General features: G+C 38.3%; 1 protein-coding gene across 1 annotated transcript in view; it reads right to left on the minus strand.

Moving 5' to 3' along the window:
- INTS4 (integrator complex subunit 4) overlaps positions 1 to 17535 on the minus strand; it is a 121648-nt gene that overhangs the window by 46979 nt on the left and 57134 nt on the right. The window contains exons 9-11 of the mRNA XM_081241318.1: positions 16308 to 16379; positions 14387 to 14561; positions 9367 to 9572 (exon numbers count right to left, since the gene is read on the minus strand). Coding sequence (XP_081097444.1) covers positions 9367 to 9572; positions 14387 to 14561; positions 16308 to 16379 — 453 coding nt within the window. The remainder of the gene's footprint in view (positions 1 to 9366; positions 9573 to 14386; positions 14562 to 16307; positions 16380 to 17535) is intronic.

Consider the following 17535-nt stretch of genomic DNA (forward strand, 5'->3'; position numbering starts at 1 on the left):
TGAGGTCAGAGAGTGGCCTCTTCCCTCCCCAACACTTTCTGCTCAACCTCACTAAAATGATTAGAAAAGCTCACCAACAACTTCTTAATGCTAATGTAAATGAAAACATATCAGTTTTACTCTTATTTGATATCTCCATAGCACTTTTTGCCAGTTCTTTAAAACTTTTTAATATAGACAATTTGAAACATGTGTAAAAGTAGAGATAGTTCCCCAGTTTCAACAATTAACTCATAGCCAATCTTGCTTCATCTATACCTTTACCCACTCCTCCCAGATTACTTTGAAGCCCATCAGAGAAATCATAGCATTTTGTTGGTAAATATTTCCAGAATACCTCTTTTTAAAAATGATTATTTTTTTAAAAACCCACAAAAGCAATATCATGCCTAAAATTTTAATAATTCTTTAATAGCAAATATCCACTCCATAATAAAATTTCCCTGACTCAAAAAGTTTTTATTTGTTCTAATCAGGCTCCAAGAACGTCCGCACATTGCAGTTGGGTAATATGTCCCTTAAGTATCTTTTAATACGTAAAATCTCTTTACATCTCACTTTTTTTTCCCCTTGCAATTTCTCCCCTGTATATCCTGAGACAGTAGTTTGATTTAGAGGCTTAATCACATTCAGGTTCAATTTTTTTATAAGACCACTTCACAGGTAGTACTGTGTACCTCCCTCAGTAACTATATTTTTCTTTTTGTGATATTAGTAACCACTGAAGATCACTGCCTAGATCTAGTAATTCATTAAAGTTGTAAAACAATGATATATAAATTCTATCATTCTTCTTCATTCATCAACTGGAATACTTCTACAAAGAAAAACTTCCCCTTGTCAACTAGCTGGTTGTCTTGAAGTTCCATCTGTATAGGAAAAGGAAGGATAAAAGCTTGATTCCTTAATTTACCAGTTTTCAAAATAATGAGTTGATTACTAAGCATCTTATAAAGGTGACTAATGCAGTGTTTTGTTTTTAAATTATTATAAAATCATGGGTTTCAACATATTTGCAGTTGTAATCCTTAATGATATGTTTCACCTTTGGCCCGTGTGAGTCTATTTAAGTTATCTCCTGGGTCTTTTTGATATAAGCCTAGAGGTCTTTGATAGCTAATGTTCGCTTTCTGTATGAAAAAGACAGTACAAGGTCATCTTGTTACATTTCCTACACCACACTTGGAATCAGCCATTTCTCTTTGGAATTTTGGTTCCTTTTAGTGGGAAATGGGATCTCCAAAGCATTTTTTTAAAAGTCAGGTTTGAGAATTCCCTGCAAGTCCAGTGGTTAGGACTCCACGCTCTCACTGCTGAGGGCCTGCGTTCAATCCCTGGTCAGAGAATTAAGATCCCACAAGCCACGTGGCTTGGCCAAAAAAAAAAAGGTCAGGTTTACTGACATATAATTTACATTCTGTAAAATTCATCCTTTTTAGTGTACACTTCCATGAGTTTAACAAATGCATATAGTTATGTAACCACCATGATAATCAAGATATAAAACACTTGCATCACCCAAACACTTCCCTCGTGTCCCTTGGTAGTCTACCTCTCACCCCCAGCCTCTGACAACCACTGATGCATTTTCTGCTACAGTTTTGTCTTTTCCAAAATGTCATATAAATGAAATCACAGAGTATGCTGCTTCTTGTGTCTGGCTACTTTCACTTAGCATAATGCATCTGACATTCATTCATCCATGTTGTTATGTGTATCAGCAGCTATTCCTTTTTATTACTGAGTAGTAATCCATTGTATAGATGTACCATAGTTAATTTATCCATTCACCAACTGAAGGATTTTGTGTTGTTTCCAGTTTGGGACTATTATAAATAAAGCTGCAATAAACATTTGCATACAGGTCTTTGTGTGAACATGAGTTTTCAGTTTTCTTTAGTAAATACTTGAGAGCGGGACTGTGGGGTCATATGTTAAGTGTATATTTAATTTTTTTTTTTTTTTTTTTTGCGGTACGTGGGCCTCTCGCTGTTGTGGCCTCTCCCACTGCAGAGCACAGGCTCCGGACACGCAGGCTCAGCGGCCATGGCTCACAGGCCCAGCCGCGCCGCGGCATGTGGGATCTTCCCGGACCGGGGCACGAACCCACGTCCCCTGCATCGGCAGGCAGACTCCCAACCACTGCGCCACCAGGGAAGCCCTATATTTAATTTTATAAGAAGCTGTCACAGTAGTTTCCAAAATGGCTCTACCATTTTGCATTTCCATCAGCAGTATATGAAAAGTGCCAGTTGTTCCCCATCTTCACAGCACTTGATATTGTCAGGGTTTCTTTTGTTTTTTTGTTTGTTTGTTTGTTTTTACCCATTCTAACAGATGAGTTGTTGTAATTTCTCACTATTGTTTTGTTTTTTTGGGTTTTTTTGGCCGCGCGGTACAGCTTGCAGGATCTTAGTTCCCTGAACAGGGATTGAACCCGGGCCCTCAGCAGTGAAAGTCCAGGGACCTAACCACTGGACTGCCAGGGAATCCCCTCACTATTGTTTTAATCTGCATCTCTCTAATGACTAATGATGTTAAGCACGTTTTCACATGCTTATTTATTATTTGCCACTGCTATCTTCTTTGCTTAAGTGTCTGTTCAAATCTTTTGCTCATTTTTTAATTGGGTGGTGTACTTTCTTATTATTGAATACATATTCTTTTCATTTTTCTATTTTTTTTGGCCGTGCTGCATGGCTTGTGGGATCTTAGTTCCCCCACCAAGAATTAAACCCAGGCCCTTGGCAGTGTAATTGAGGAGTCCCAACCATTGGACTGCCAGGGAATTCCCTGAGAATTTTTAATATATTCTTTATCAGATGTGTGTTTTGCAAATATTTTCTCCCAGTCTGTGGTATGTCTTTTCAAAAAAAAATTTTTTTTTGGCTTAGAAAAACAGAAATTTATTGTCTGAGCTTTAGAGGCTTGATGTCCAAAATCAAGATGTAAGCAGAGTCAGTTCCTTCTGAGGCCTGCGACACAGAATCTATTCCGTAACCCCCCTCCTAGTTTGTGGTAACCTTACATTCCTTGTATGGCCTTGTAGATGGCATTCTCTCTGTGTCTTCACATTGTCTTCCCTCTATGTGCGTTTCTGTATCCAAATCTAGCCCCTCCCTTTTTTGGGTACAGTTTACATATCAAAGCCACTATATATTTTTGATTTGGTCCCATTATCTCTTTACTGTGGTCAAATATATATAACATAAAATTTACCACTTTAAGTAAATGTACATTTTAAGTGTACAGTTCTATGGCACTAAGTATATTCACATTGTTGTGCTATCTTTAAAATTTCTTACGAGTGTCTCTTTGAATAATTTTTTTTATTTGATAAGTCCAGTTTATCTAGTTATTTCTTTCATAGATTAAGTTTTTGGTGTCATATCTAAGAAATCTTTGTCTAAGACAAGGTCACAAATATTTCTCCTAAAAGTTTTATACTTTTAAGTTTTACTTAATACATGAAAGAAATCAAACTAAAAAATTTAAAAGACACATCCATAACTACATAACAAAATCTAAGAATCAGAGGACTCTTCCTTGAAGCTCAGTTGGAGACATGCCTTCTTTATTCTCCAGGCACCCTCTTTTATCCTGCAATTCTCTCATTTCTTTACCCTATACAATTAAGGGGCCCACTTCTCAATAAACACATCTGACCATGTCATCCCCCCATTTAGTAACCTCATTTGGCTTCCCGCCACCCCAGGACAACACGGAGGCTCCTCAGCATAGCACACAGGCCCTTTACAATTGGTTCCCTACTGACCTCTCCTGTTTCACCTCCCACCCCTTCTCCCTCACAGCCACATGTGAGGGAGAAGGACAGGGATGTCCAGGCCGTGCCATTTCACACCCCATGCCCCCAGCCTTTACCTGCGGTCATATGCTATCCTTCTGGTGAGAATGTCATCCCTTACCTTACTTTTGATATGATCTTGTAATTATGGTTTATATTGCTGTCTTCTCTATAAAACTGAGCAACTAAGAGGCAAGAGGACTGTCCATATCAACATCCTCAGAACCTAGTACAGAACCTGGCTCAGGAAAAATCAGTAAATGTTTCTTGAATGACTTTCTGAGGCATACCTGAGAGACACTGCAAGTTTGGTTCCAGACTACCACGACAAAGCGAATATTACAATAAAGCAGGTCATAAATTTTCTGGTTTCCCAGTACATACAGAAGTTATGCTTATACTACACTATAGTCTAGTAAGTATGCAATAGCACTGTATCTAAACAAACAATATACATACCTTAATTTAAAAATACTTTATTGTTAAAAATGCTAACCATCAAGTGAGCCTCAGCAAGTCATAATCTTTTTGCAATAGGAACATCAAAGATCACTGATCACAGATCACCATCACAAATACAGTGATAATGAAAAAGTTTGAAATATTGAAAGAATTACCAAAATGTGACACAGAGACATGAAGTGAGCTGTGGGAAAAATGGCACCAATAGGTTGGGGGTGCAGGGGGAAAGAAAAAAAAACAGGACCGATAGACTTGCTCCATGCAGGGTTTCCACAAACCTTCAATTTGTAAAAAGTGCAACATCTTCAAAGCGCAATAAAATGAGGTATGTCTATATTATGAACTACTACCATATGAAGCACTTGACATGAATTCTCTTATTTAATTCTTCAAAGAAACATAAGAATATGTGAAATTATCCTCACTTTAGAGATGAGAAAGCCAAGAACCAGAAGGATTAAATAATTTGTCCAAAATTGCAAGGCTGCTAAAATCCTTTAATAGCTTTTAGTTGTTCTAAAGGCTCTGCGTGAGCTGGTCCCACCCACCCCCTCCAGCCTAATCTCATACCACACACTAGCTCTGTTACTGTCAGGCCCTCTTTTGGTCCCTCAACTGTGTCATGTTTCCACCCACCACAGTTTCTACACTTCCGGCTCCTCTGCCTGAAATGTCCTTACACCTCACACTCCCAACTCTTCCTGCCAAGTTAGTGCCTTATTCCTCCTTTAGAGCTCAGGTTCAGAAGGTTTTCCTGATTGCTGTACCCCCTCAACTCCTGAAGACCAAGTACCTCTATGATATACCCCCGTGGGACCTCACATCTTTCTGTCGTGAGCTCCTTATTTCAACTTATATTACACCTTGATTTGTGTCTTATTTGTCTGTCTACCTCATACCTAAATTCTCAGGTCCATGAGAGCAGGGCCATGGCTTTTGCTCACTATTGTGTCCCTCTTTGCACAGTGCCTGGCACATAACAGATGGTCAATAAATAATAAAAACAAACAAAGAGGAAAAGGGACCAAAGAGTAGAAATGACAGGTTGATTTGGATTTGTCTGGCTCTGTATGTAGCAGACTTAAATAAGATATAATGCTTCCCATATGAACAAATCTCCACCACTGATAGGAGGAAGCTATATGGATGTATATGTATATGTATATGTATATGTATATGTATATGGAGAAACAATTGTCAAGTAATAAGAAAACAATTTTGACTGTGTGTTTCTTAAGAACTTCCCAGTTATACAATTAACCTGTGTAGATTTGTTTTAGGAAACGTTTACTAAGCATCCTCTATGGGCAAGTCACCACATTAAACCCTGAAAGGATACAGTAAAGTGTACAACATGGTCACTCTCCTTAAGGACTTCACAATCTCATCAGGGAGATAAGACAAACATACTAAACCTGACATAAATGGATAAAGTGTGAAAACTACAGTAAGAGACACACGGGCTTGGTACTCAATAATTATGCCTTAAATGAAGGAATGAGGGAAAAAGTCAATTTATTTGATATGAACTTCAAGAAAACTTCAAGAATGAGATATGTTGAAAGTGGTAAATTGTTATGTTATCCTTCTGCATAAAATTTTCCAGTGGTACCTCATAATACTTAGAATAAAATCCAAACATCTTACAACAGCCTCCAAGGTACTCTACCTGCCCCTACCCATCTCTCAGACCTCACCTCATACCACTTTTCTACTTCCTATGTTCCACCTATACCAGCCTTCTTACTCCTGTTCTGGAAGCACACCAAAGCTCACCTATGCCTTAGAGCCTTTCTACCAGCTATTGCCTCTTCCTGAAGGTCCTTCCTCCAACTTTCACATGGCTGGCTTCCTTTTGTCATTTAAGACTCAGCATAGGCCCCAGACACCAGGTCGACCAGCTGTCCCAGCGGACTTGCGTTCCAGGGCCCCAGTTGCCTGCTCCTTATTTGTGTCCTGAAGATTAGTGTGTCAAGTTCGTCTGTTTATTAAGATTAAACATGTAAACAAGAACCAAAAAAAAAAGACTCAGCACAGGGACTTCCCTGGGGGCGCAGTGGTTAAGAATCCACCTGCCAATACAGGGGACACGGGTTCAAGCCCTGGTCTGGGAAGATCCCACATGCCGGGGAGCAACTAAGCCCATGCGTCACAACTACTGAGCCTGCGCTCTAGAGCCCGTGAGCCACAACTACTGAAGCCCGCACACCTAGAGCCCATGCTCTGATACAAGAGAAGCCACCTCAACGAGAAGCCTGCGCACTTCAATGAAGACCCAACACAGCCAAAAATTAATCAATTAATTAAAAAAAAAGGACTCAGCACAAACACTGTCTCCATAGAAAGGCTTTTACTAATCCCTAACTTTACAGTGAAACTTCCCATTCCTCCATCACTATTTACCTTCTGTATAAGACTTATCATTCTCTGAAATCAGATTGTTTACTCTACCTGTCTTTAGAATATATGTCCCATGAGAGCAGGGAATCTGTTTTTGACCACTACACCTCCAGTACATAGATAGCACTTGTTGAATTCAGGTAGTAGCTCAATGTAAAAGAAAGGAAGAAAAGAAAGAAAAAAAAAGTAAAGGAAGGAAAGGAAGGAAGGAAGGAGAGAAGGAAGGAAGGAGCAAAGGGACAAATTAAGGCTAGAAGGGTCAGGTAGCTAAATCTCAACACAGTGAAGTACAGTGGCACAATAACTATATAGAGCAGTGAGCAGTAGGGTAGAAGAACAGACAATGAGTTTATATAAGTCTAAAATTCATAGACAGAACTCCAAGTCAAGGAGTTTAGACCTAAACAAATTCTTTGTGAGTTTTATACAAAAGTGCTCACAAATAAGCCTATCATGGCCCTATGAACAATTAAGTATATCAAATTATACCTTGGGATATAGCTCAGCTACTTAACGTTTACTGAGCATCTACTTTTGTAGATGCTATAAAGCACTGCGAATTAAAGAACGAAAAAATCAAGACTGGTGCCGTGAGAAGCTCACAGTCTTGTGGAATAAAGAATTAAATAAACAGAACACCTACTGATAAATGCTACAGTAGCATAAACAGTGTGTTACAAAAATACAGATGAGTGCTATTTAGCCCACTCAGCAGTACAGTTAGTTAAGGAAGGCTTCCTAGATATATTACCTAATGCAGATCCTGGGAATAAGCAGAAGTGTGCTACATGAAAAGTGGCAGTTTTGCAGGCAGAGGAGAATAAGTTACAATGAAAGCAAAATGGTGAAGAAAAGCAGGATGATTAGCGGAGTGACTACAGCATAAATTTCAAGGTGAGGAATGATGGGAACGAAAGCTAAAAAGGAAAGAAGGGGCTAGGCCATAGAGACCAACCATAGAGAACAATACACAAAATGCAAACTTATCTTCCTAGGAAAAAATACAAGGGACTTAGCTGGTGGCGCAGTGGTTAAGAATCCGCTTGCCAATGCAGGGGACACAGGTTCGATCCATGGTCTGGGAAGATCCCACATGCCGCAGAGCAACTAAGCCCATGTGCCGCCAACTATTTAGTCTGTGCTCTAGAGCCCATGAGCCACAACTACTGAGCCCACGCTCCTAGAGCCTGTGCTCCACAATAAAAGAAGCCATTGCAATGAAAAGCCCACACACCACATCTAAGAGTAGCCCCTGCTCGCCGCAACTAGAGAAAGCCTGCACACAGCAACGAAGACCCAACGCAGCCAAAAATATAAATAAATAAATTTATTTTAAAAAATACGTGAAAAAAATTATAAAGATTTATAATTCAGGAAAAATCTTAAGAGAAGTGCTAAGCAACTGAGAGAATGATAAAGACCTTCAAAATCAAAGCACCTAAGCTGTTTTCTAAAGTATGTAGCAGAAATCTGTAACAAGTGCTAATATGTAAACATCAAATTGCTATCCCTTTCACAATATCTAAAAAAGGGGGGGGTGGAGAACCAAAGCCCAACTCTCATTAATTAATATTTTGAAAAACTTCAGGGACTTCCCTGGTGGTCCAGTGGTTAAGAATCCGCCTTCCAATGCAGGGGATGGGGGTTCGATCCCTGGTCGGGGAACTAAGGTCCCACATGCCAGAGGGCAACTAAGCCCGCACACCGCAACTACTGAGCCTGTGCATTCTGGAGTCTGCATGCCACAACAAGAGAAAAGCCCACGTGCTGCAACGAAAGATCCCACATGCTGCAACGAAGATCCCGTGAACCGCAACTAAGACCCAATGCAGCCAAATAAATAAATAAATAAATGAAAAACTTCAGAGCTCGCAAATAAAATCCAGACACTTTAGAAAAACAATTGAAGAACCACAAAGAGTTGTACAGCCTGGGAGGCAAATCTGTGTTCGTATCCTGGCACAGACACTTATTACCTGTACAACCTCAGACAAATTACCTTTTTTCTGAAAACTCCAAGGTTGAATGAATTGATCCCTAAGATCCCTTCCTGCTATCTATGATTCACTAGAAGAATTAAATCAAATCAAGGCTGAAAAGAATTCTTCATTATTTAGCTCCTGTCTTATCTATAGCCACTTCCCTTCCCTCCTCTATCTCTCAACTCTATGTTATATTACAATGAATTCCTCCCAATTCCTTGAATATTTCATATCCACTCGTACTTCTGGATCCTTAGACACTGCTCCCTCTGTTTGGTATCCTTCCACCCTACTACTATCAGTGCCACTCCTTCCCAAGAAAATGTTTCATACACCTGAATCTAATATAATATAGTAAGTCAGCTATACTTCATTAAAAAAAAAAAAAGAAAGAAAATGCCTCATTAAGTCCTACTCCTTCAAGTATCCACTACAGCATTCCTTCTTTCTTCCCTATCTCCCCAACCTTACCACAGGCAATTCAGGTTAGATACTCTGCATTCCCAGAGCATCCTATCCTTCCCTGATCATAGCAATACTAAGCTTTATTCTAATTTCCTGTTTAATAGTCAGTCTCCTCCACCACGAAGGAGTTGTATGATGAGAAGGCAGAACTGTGCTGCCTCTACACTATTTTATCATCAATGCCTGGTTTAAAAAAAAAAAAAAAAAGTGGTGCTCAGTAGGTATTGATGAAGAAATGCATAACAAACTCACCTCTAACACAGCCAGGACAGTGTCAAGCTGATCTTCTCGAAGGGTGATATTGTTAGAGATTTTTCTCATGGTATGTATGGATTGTAGACGTACTTCCTCAATTTCATCATTAAACATGTCAACCAGGAAATCAAGGCACTTCTCAGCAAAAGAGGGTGAAGACTGGGCCAGCATGCAGAGCGCCTCTACAGCAGCAATGCGGACCTCTAGAGAAAAAGGGACAAACAAAACTGCACGTCAAGATCCATGGGGAAAATTTAAGAAGGATTCCTTCTCATTCAGGTTTGTGTTTCCCTCTCTACTGCTACTTTACAAACTCTCTCTGGGAGATCTCCTCCATGGCTGCAGATTCTGCTACCACCTTCACACAGACCTATGAACAAGGATGTTGGTACCACAGGGACTAAGGTTTAGATCCTAACTCCTTGAAAACTCAGCTGTCTTATTATCTCAGTAGTCCAACCACAGTAAAGTACTTTTTTAAAAAGCACTTTAAAAATAACATTATTAAGACTAAAACAGGCTCGATATCATTATTCTCATTCTACAGATAAGAATCAGGAAAGTGGATAAACTTGCCTCAAGTGAATGAGAGCAGAGATAAGACTAGTACCCAGGTCTGCTAATTCTAGACTAGCATCATATAGTGGTTAAGGGTACATGCTCTGGAATGATAGAGGCCTCACAGTGAATTGTGAAAAGTAATCCATCCACTAACTTGGACGGTGATCTTGAATAAGTAAATTAACTTCATAGTATCAATTTTCTCACCTGTTAAATGGAGATAATACCCATTTCCTTATAGAGTAGTTAGGAGGAGTAAACGACATAGTGTAGGTAAAGCACATAGCACACTGCCTGGCATATGTTAAAAGCTCAATAAATATTAGCTACGATTTAGGTACAGATCTTGTAAGCACCTTGAGAACAGAGGCATGTCCTTTATCTCTTCACATGCTCAGAACATGTAACAGTAAAGCCACTGAATCCAGGAAGCCCTTCATTCTTTCACTAACACTGTCGCCTGAACATGTACTATATGCCAGGCCCTGTGCTGAGTGTTGGGATATAGAGATGAGAAAGCTATAGACCATGGTCACAAGACTTCCATACATGCTTGTTTTGTTCCAGCAGTTCCCACAATAAAATGTACAGTTTCAAAAAAGAAAAGAAAAACACTCAAATTGTGGTTAAAACTCTCCAATATACTTTGGTTTTTGTATAAGAAAGGTTTTATAGACACCTTAAAAGCAGAGTTATTACATAAAAGGGAGATGACTCAGATTTTTCTTGGTACTTATAAATTCCTCTTTTTCATCAGAAGGGAAGGATTTGCTCTACATCACAACAATGTAATTTAAACAGGAAATTGCTAATAATTACAAAGCAAGCCAGAGATGAACCCAAATGTTTTAACTGCTAACCCTGCTTCTTAGGGCTTTACCCATTACATTGCATTGACTCATGTGTAACTCTTGCAAGTGTATCAACGGAATCACAGAGAAACTTCAGATCAACATGAGATAATCAGTATGACCTAACCTGATGCAATTCCAAGCAGAAGCAAAGAAGCTTGGTTTTTTACTTTGCATGCACAGCCTGGCTACAGGTAGCTAAATTAACAATTTCTACTGGACTTTTTGGAATGTTGAAAATATATAACAGTCTCCTTAAGGGTCCAGGGCAGAGAAAAGGAATTAGCTTGCTCGAGAATAAAAAAAAAAGACTGATCCTCTGGTGTTGTAACATATGTAATCAGATCCTAGTTTTGCTACTTACTAGCATTATGCTTAGTACTGAAGATACAAAGATGAACAAGAACAAGACTGTGTCCCAGCCACTATAGACTAGAATAGTTAATTGCATTACAGAGTGATGAATGATACAATGGAAGAGCACACAGAGTATTAAGAAAATGCGGAAGAGGCACATAGCCTACTCAACAGGATCAGAGGCAGCTTTTCAGAAAGTGACCCCTAAAATAATACTTGAAGGAGTTGCTAGGCCAGAGGAAAGGAAAAAGGCCTTTCTACGCAGAGGAACCGCATGTAAAGGCCCAGAAAGAAGGGAGAACATAGAACAACTAGAGGACTAGAAGTATGTGTGATACTACACTAGAGTCTATAGCCAAAGAAATAAGGCTCCATTTCACTCCCAGCAAATGTGTCCCTGAAATCCTGATTTACCCAGAATTTTGTAGGTATGATTAAATTAGAGAGCTGCCATACCTGATGCTGGTTATGATCTACTCACTTTCCAAAGTTAAGTTCCTTTAAGTAAACCTTAGTGACAAACTATAAACTGTAGAAATCAACCACATAAATATTAAGAGTGATTAAATTCAATTGTAGAAACTAAACAAAGCAAAAATGCTAGGAGAAACAAAATAAAATAGGTTCTAGTTACCTGTCTTAGGATAAAAATGGGTTTTAATAACTGGAATTCCTTATTATCTAACACTATTTAAATTTTTAATTCATATATCAAGTTCATGGAGAACATAAGCAGAGGTAGCTTTAATTAATTTCCATATATACAGAAAACCTTACAGCAAATTGAAGAGGATAACCCAATTTTTATATCTACTAATAGAAAAACTGTCTTTCAAAAGTAATTTTCTTGCTCTTCTAAGAAGTTCTATTCTGAGGTATCATTTTTATAGGCATTTTAAAGACCTGAGCTCTAATCATCTGACACAAATTTACTATAAAATTTGGACAATCAACATTATCTCCCCACGTCTGTTAGCCTCACTGAAAATAGGAGGTTGGAGTCAATCATCTCAAGGCACTGACAGTCTGTGATCTATGTGAGATGGAGACTATCATATTGTGGAAATCATAAGAGCTTTGCAAGGACTCCTATTACTGGCTAAAATGGAGTAACAAGGGCTAGATTTATCTTTCTATCTGAAACAACTAAAAACAGAGACAAAATATATGAAACAAAAGTATTCAACACACTATACAACAGGCAATAAGAGGTAGTGACCCCTGAGAGACAGGAAATAAATGAGGTGAGTTTTATGATTATACCAGTTTACTGTCTGTAGAGTTTCCAGGTTGTAGGTCTCCATGAGTTGAGAAGACAGAGCTGGGAGTTTGGAAAGGCCAATGTGGCTAGAGTTCATAGGGCAAAGTATCAGAAAGGAAAGACGTGCACAGAGAGAGCAAGCCTAGCAGGTCTGCAGAGGGTCCTCCTCAAGTCTTCAGCCAAGTTCTGATCTGTGAAGAAACTATCTAAGGCCTGAGAAAGAACCATTCAAGAGGATTCAAGGGAACAATCTCCAAAGCTCACACATGGTCAACAATAGTTTTTTCAGAAGAGTTTGTTTCACTAGTGAAGAAAAATAACCTAGACTAAATGCTACTTGGGTCCACCTAACAAAGCTTAAAAATAAGACCTGAACTAACTGCATTCTAGAACAAAGCTCAAGAATACTTATAGGAATATAACAATGTTCAGCACCCAATAAAGTAAAATTCAGAGTGTCTGGCATCCAATCCCAAATTACCAGGCATGCATAGAAGCAGGAAAATATAATCCATAATGAGGAGAAAATCAATCAATCAAAACCAACCCAGAAATCACACAAATAACAGAGCTAGGAGACAAGGACATTAGGATAGTTACTGTAAATACATTCTCTGTTGACAAAGCTAGAGGAAAGGTTAAGCATATTAAGTAGTGATACAGAAGATACTAAACAAACGCAAATTCTAATCAAACTTCTAGGGATGAAAACTACAACGTCTGGGATGAAAAATATACTGGATGGAATTAACAGCAGATTAGACACTGCAGAAGAAAAGATTAGTGAACTCCAAGACAAAGCAATAAACATTATCCAAAATGAAACAAGTAGGAAAAAAAGATTACATAGAAAAACAAGAATAGAGCATCTGTGAGCTGCAGGACAACCTCAGTAGCCTAATATATATGTAACTGGGAGTCCCCAAAGGAGCATGGGGCCAGAAAAATATTGAAAGAAATAACAGTCAAAGATTTTCCAAATAAAAACCACAAACCCATAGATCCAAGAAGCTCAACAAACTCCAAGCATAAGAAACATGAAGAAAATTATACCAAGGCATATTATAACTAGATCGTTTAAAACCAGTGATAAAGAGAAAAGCTTAAAAGCAGCTAGAGAAAAAAAGATACATTATGTACGGAAGAACGAAGATTTAAAATGACAGCAGAGTTCTCAACAGAAAAATGCAAACTGAAAAACTGTGGAACAAGATGTTTGAAGGACAAAAAAGTAAACAAATAAACTACTATTAATCTAGAATTTGACTCCCAGTGAAACTATCTTTCAAAAATGAAGGCAAAATAAAGGCTTGATTAGTCATTAGTTAGTCAGACTAACCTGGGTTTACATCTTGCTTCTGTCTCTTACTAGCTGAGTGACTAATAAGAAAGTACAATTGTTATCAGTATAAATATCGATTTTTACTACCATTTATTAAGTGCTTACTATAACTGGGTCATGTATCATGTCATGTATATATAATCTCATTTCATTATCACAATTCAGAAACACTTGCTATTAACCTTGTTTTACAAAAATGCTACCCGGGCTTCCCTGGTGGCGCAGTGGTTGAGAGTCCGCCTGCCAATGCAGGGGACACAGGTTCGTGCCCCAGTCCGGGAAGATCCCACATGCCACGGAGCGGCTAGGCCCGTGAGCCATGGCCACTGAGCCTGCACGTCGGAGCCTGTGCTCTGCAACGGGAGAGGCCACAACAGTGAGAGGCCCACGTACCGCAAAAAAAAAAAAAAAAAGCTAGAATTTGAACCTAAATTGACTGAACCCAAAGTCCATGCTCTTAACCACTGATCCATACCACCTGAACCTCAACCTCTTCTGTTTATAAAATTAAAATAATAGTAGATGCTTCACTGAGTGACTATAAAGATTAAGTGACACAACCTGTGTATATCACTCAGTACAATGCCAGATACATAGCAGTCACTCAGTAAATGGGCACTGTTATTGTTATGAAGTCATTCTTACCATACATCTCATCTTCCAATCCATGAACAAAGGCTCCACAAGCTCCTGACTCGATCAAGTTCACAGCCCCCGTATCTATTTCTTCCTTGGGAGCATCATCTCCCCACTTCCTGCCGCTGGAAAACTCTCCTGAAGTGTAAAGTTCCTTGGCACGTTCATGTGCAGTGCGTTTCCTCTATAGAAGACAACAATTACCACTTGCTAGAGATTCATGAGAGAACTAAGTTGCACCCCAAGAACATGAGAAAGTAGGAAATAAGATTGCTGTCTGAGAGTTACATTTAAAAAAAAAAAAACTCAATAGATCAGAAAAGAGAAATGCAAATTCAACTTGAAGTTAAGACCAAGGTTCTCAGGTCATCAATAGCTGATAGTAACCTTATTAAAGATAGTAACTTCATTAAAGACGGCACAAGAATGTTGACTGGACAGGTGGTTATGTTTGCCATGGCAACACAGGAAAGGGAGAACCAGAGAGATAAATAATGGCAGTGCCCTTCCAAGCATCATCCTGGGTAGACAATATACTGGCCCTAGAAAATAATTTTTTTCATCCCATAGAAGTAAGCATCTATTTGACAACACTATGCTCACCAAGCAAGTGTCTAGTAAATTTACTTTCTTCACAGATTGCCTAAGGGGGAATATACTAGTCAGCTAAAGTAAATATTGAGTCTACTTGACAGTTACAGTTACCTACATAAATGAATAAACTGGCATAGATATCAGCCTCTATGAACCTTCTTGGTGTGAGCCCACATCCTCATGGCTGATCATCTCAAAGGCACTGATGAAATATAGCACCTGAGCCTACAAGGATGTGGGTCAGACGCAGAAGTAAAGTTTGCACCTTGCGAAGTGTCTTAGAAACCCTTGCATTACCCATCCCTCACCATTCACCATGAGCGTGTCCTTCTTTGCACTTCCACCCCAGTATACACAAAGGACACTTAAGCAATCACTGACCTCAAATGAAGGGAATGCCCTTCAAGAAAGCCATATGGCTATGTTTCATGAAGCACAGATATTAACTCCCCAACCATTCCCAAGAATTCATCTTATGGAATAAATCAAAACAAGAAAAGATCTAATATCCATGAAGTTGATACTCTATATGTGATTTATAATGGTGGAAAAATTAAGGAGAAACTGTAAGTGTATAATAAAGGGCTAAAAAATGATGGCACATCTACTTAACAGAATATTATGCTATCAGTAAAAATGGTAAGTATGAAGTTAACAATATGAAAAAAAGCATATGAGGTAGTGGTAAATATAAAAAGTAGACTACAAAATTATCTGTATATAATGATTCAATGTTTAAAACATACATAAGAAAAAGAGCTGGAGAGAAATATACCAAAATGATGAAAGTCACTGTGTTAGAGTAGTGGGAATATAGGTAAACTGTTTCTCTTTTTCTTCTACTTATCAAAGATTCTGATTCCTTATTAACACTTTTATAATTTAAAAATTAAGATACTGACAATGAATGCTCCTATCATATTCTCAGACTCATATTTGTTCTTGACAACTATGTCAGAGAACTATCACAGTCAAAGCTTAAGGGCATTCTGTTACTGTTCAGAGAAAGGATTTACTCACTCTTTCATGAGAACTGCTGTTGAAAGCAGTCACAAAATAAGACCAGACCTTTGTAGTTTTTAACAAATAGAAAGTTAATCTTGCCTCTTCTTTGTGAAACACAATCTGTGCAAAGTATTTCATTATAACAATTTAAAATTTAATGAAGTAACTGGTAATTTGGTTCAATTTACTAAGATTTTAAATTAAAATGTAATCTAGTCATCCTACATTAACAAATTCATGGGCTGTAAAATTAAATCAATACAACTTGGCATATAGCTACACTGATTTTGGTTTCAGAAACCCAGTTTAAACAACAAAGAATTCAAGTTACCCTCAGATCTGACATCAGCTTCTTGTCAAGCGTCTGTTCCAAGAAATGAGAACTGACTTGCTCCATAGAGCCCTATAAAAAGGAAGAATCCAGAGCAATTAAACAACTTTTAAGACCTGAACAATATCTTCAAATTCAAAGTTTGCCGCCAGCTTAAATGCATAAAGATAACATTATTGTCTTTAAAATTTTTATTTATTTTTTTATACAGCAGGTCCTTATTAGTCATCAATTTTATACACATCAGTGTATACATGTCAATCCCAATCGCCCAATTCATCACACCCCCACCCCCACCCCCACTTTCCCCTCTTGGTGTCCATACATTTGTTCTCTACATCTGTGTCTCAATTTCTGCCCTGCAAACCGGTTCATCTGTACCATTTTTCTAGGTTCCACATATATGCATTAATATATGATATTTGGATAACACTATTCTTGATAGTAAAGATCCCTATGGGTTTTGAATCATCAGAAAAATAATAAAACCATTAGCAGCAGCAGCTAGCACCTATATAGAGCTACTAGGTGTCGTGCACTGCTCTAAGTGCTTTATACATATATTAATTCATTTAATACTCACTACAACCCTATGAAGTAAATACTATTATTAGTCACGTTTTATATAAGGGGGAAAGAAGGCACAAAAAGATGAAGTAATTCATTCAAGGTCACAAACTGTAAATTACAGAGCTGGGCTATAAACCCAGGCTCCAGAATCCTTTGCCTTAACTACTACTCTCCACTGCCTCTCCATTCCTTTTCATTCCATCCTTTCCATTCATTTGTCCATTCATTCATTAAGCAAATATATTCTTAGCAACCATTCCATTATATGCCTAGAGTTACCAGGAACAGGTACACAAAAATAAAAAGACATCAATTCTACACTCAACAATCACACACTAGTGAGGGAAATTGACAAGTAAAGAGATTACTGCATTATGGTATGAAATTTTATAATATACATTTATAAAGGGTGCTATGGGAACTTAAAGAAAAGCAGTATGGGGTGGAGGCAGAGAGAGGTATATCTGGGGAACTGGAAATCACAATTAAATGCATAGAGAGAATGTCATGTGGGAAACATCAAGTGGTTCTATGAATAGAACATAGGATGGGGGTACCAAAAATGAGGCAAGACAGGTAGGCAGAAAGCAGATCATAAAGGTCTTTATTTGCTATGGTAAGGAGTTTGCCTTATGAATAATAATTCTATAGATAATTT

The sequence above is a fragment of the Mesoplodon bidens genome, assembly GCF_964165515.1.
Source record: "Mesoplodon bidens genome assembly, chromosome: 7".
Lineage (NCBI taxonomy): Eukaryota > Metazoa > Chordata > Mammalia > Artiodactyla > Ziphiidae > Mesoplodon > Mesoplodon bidens.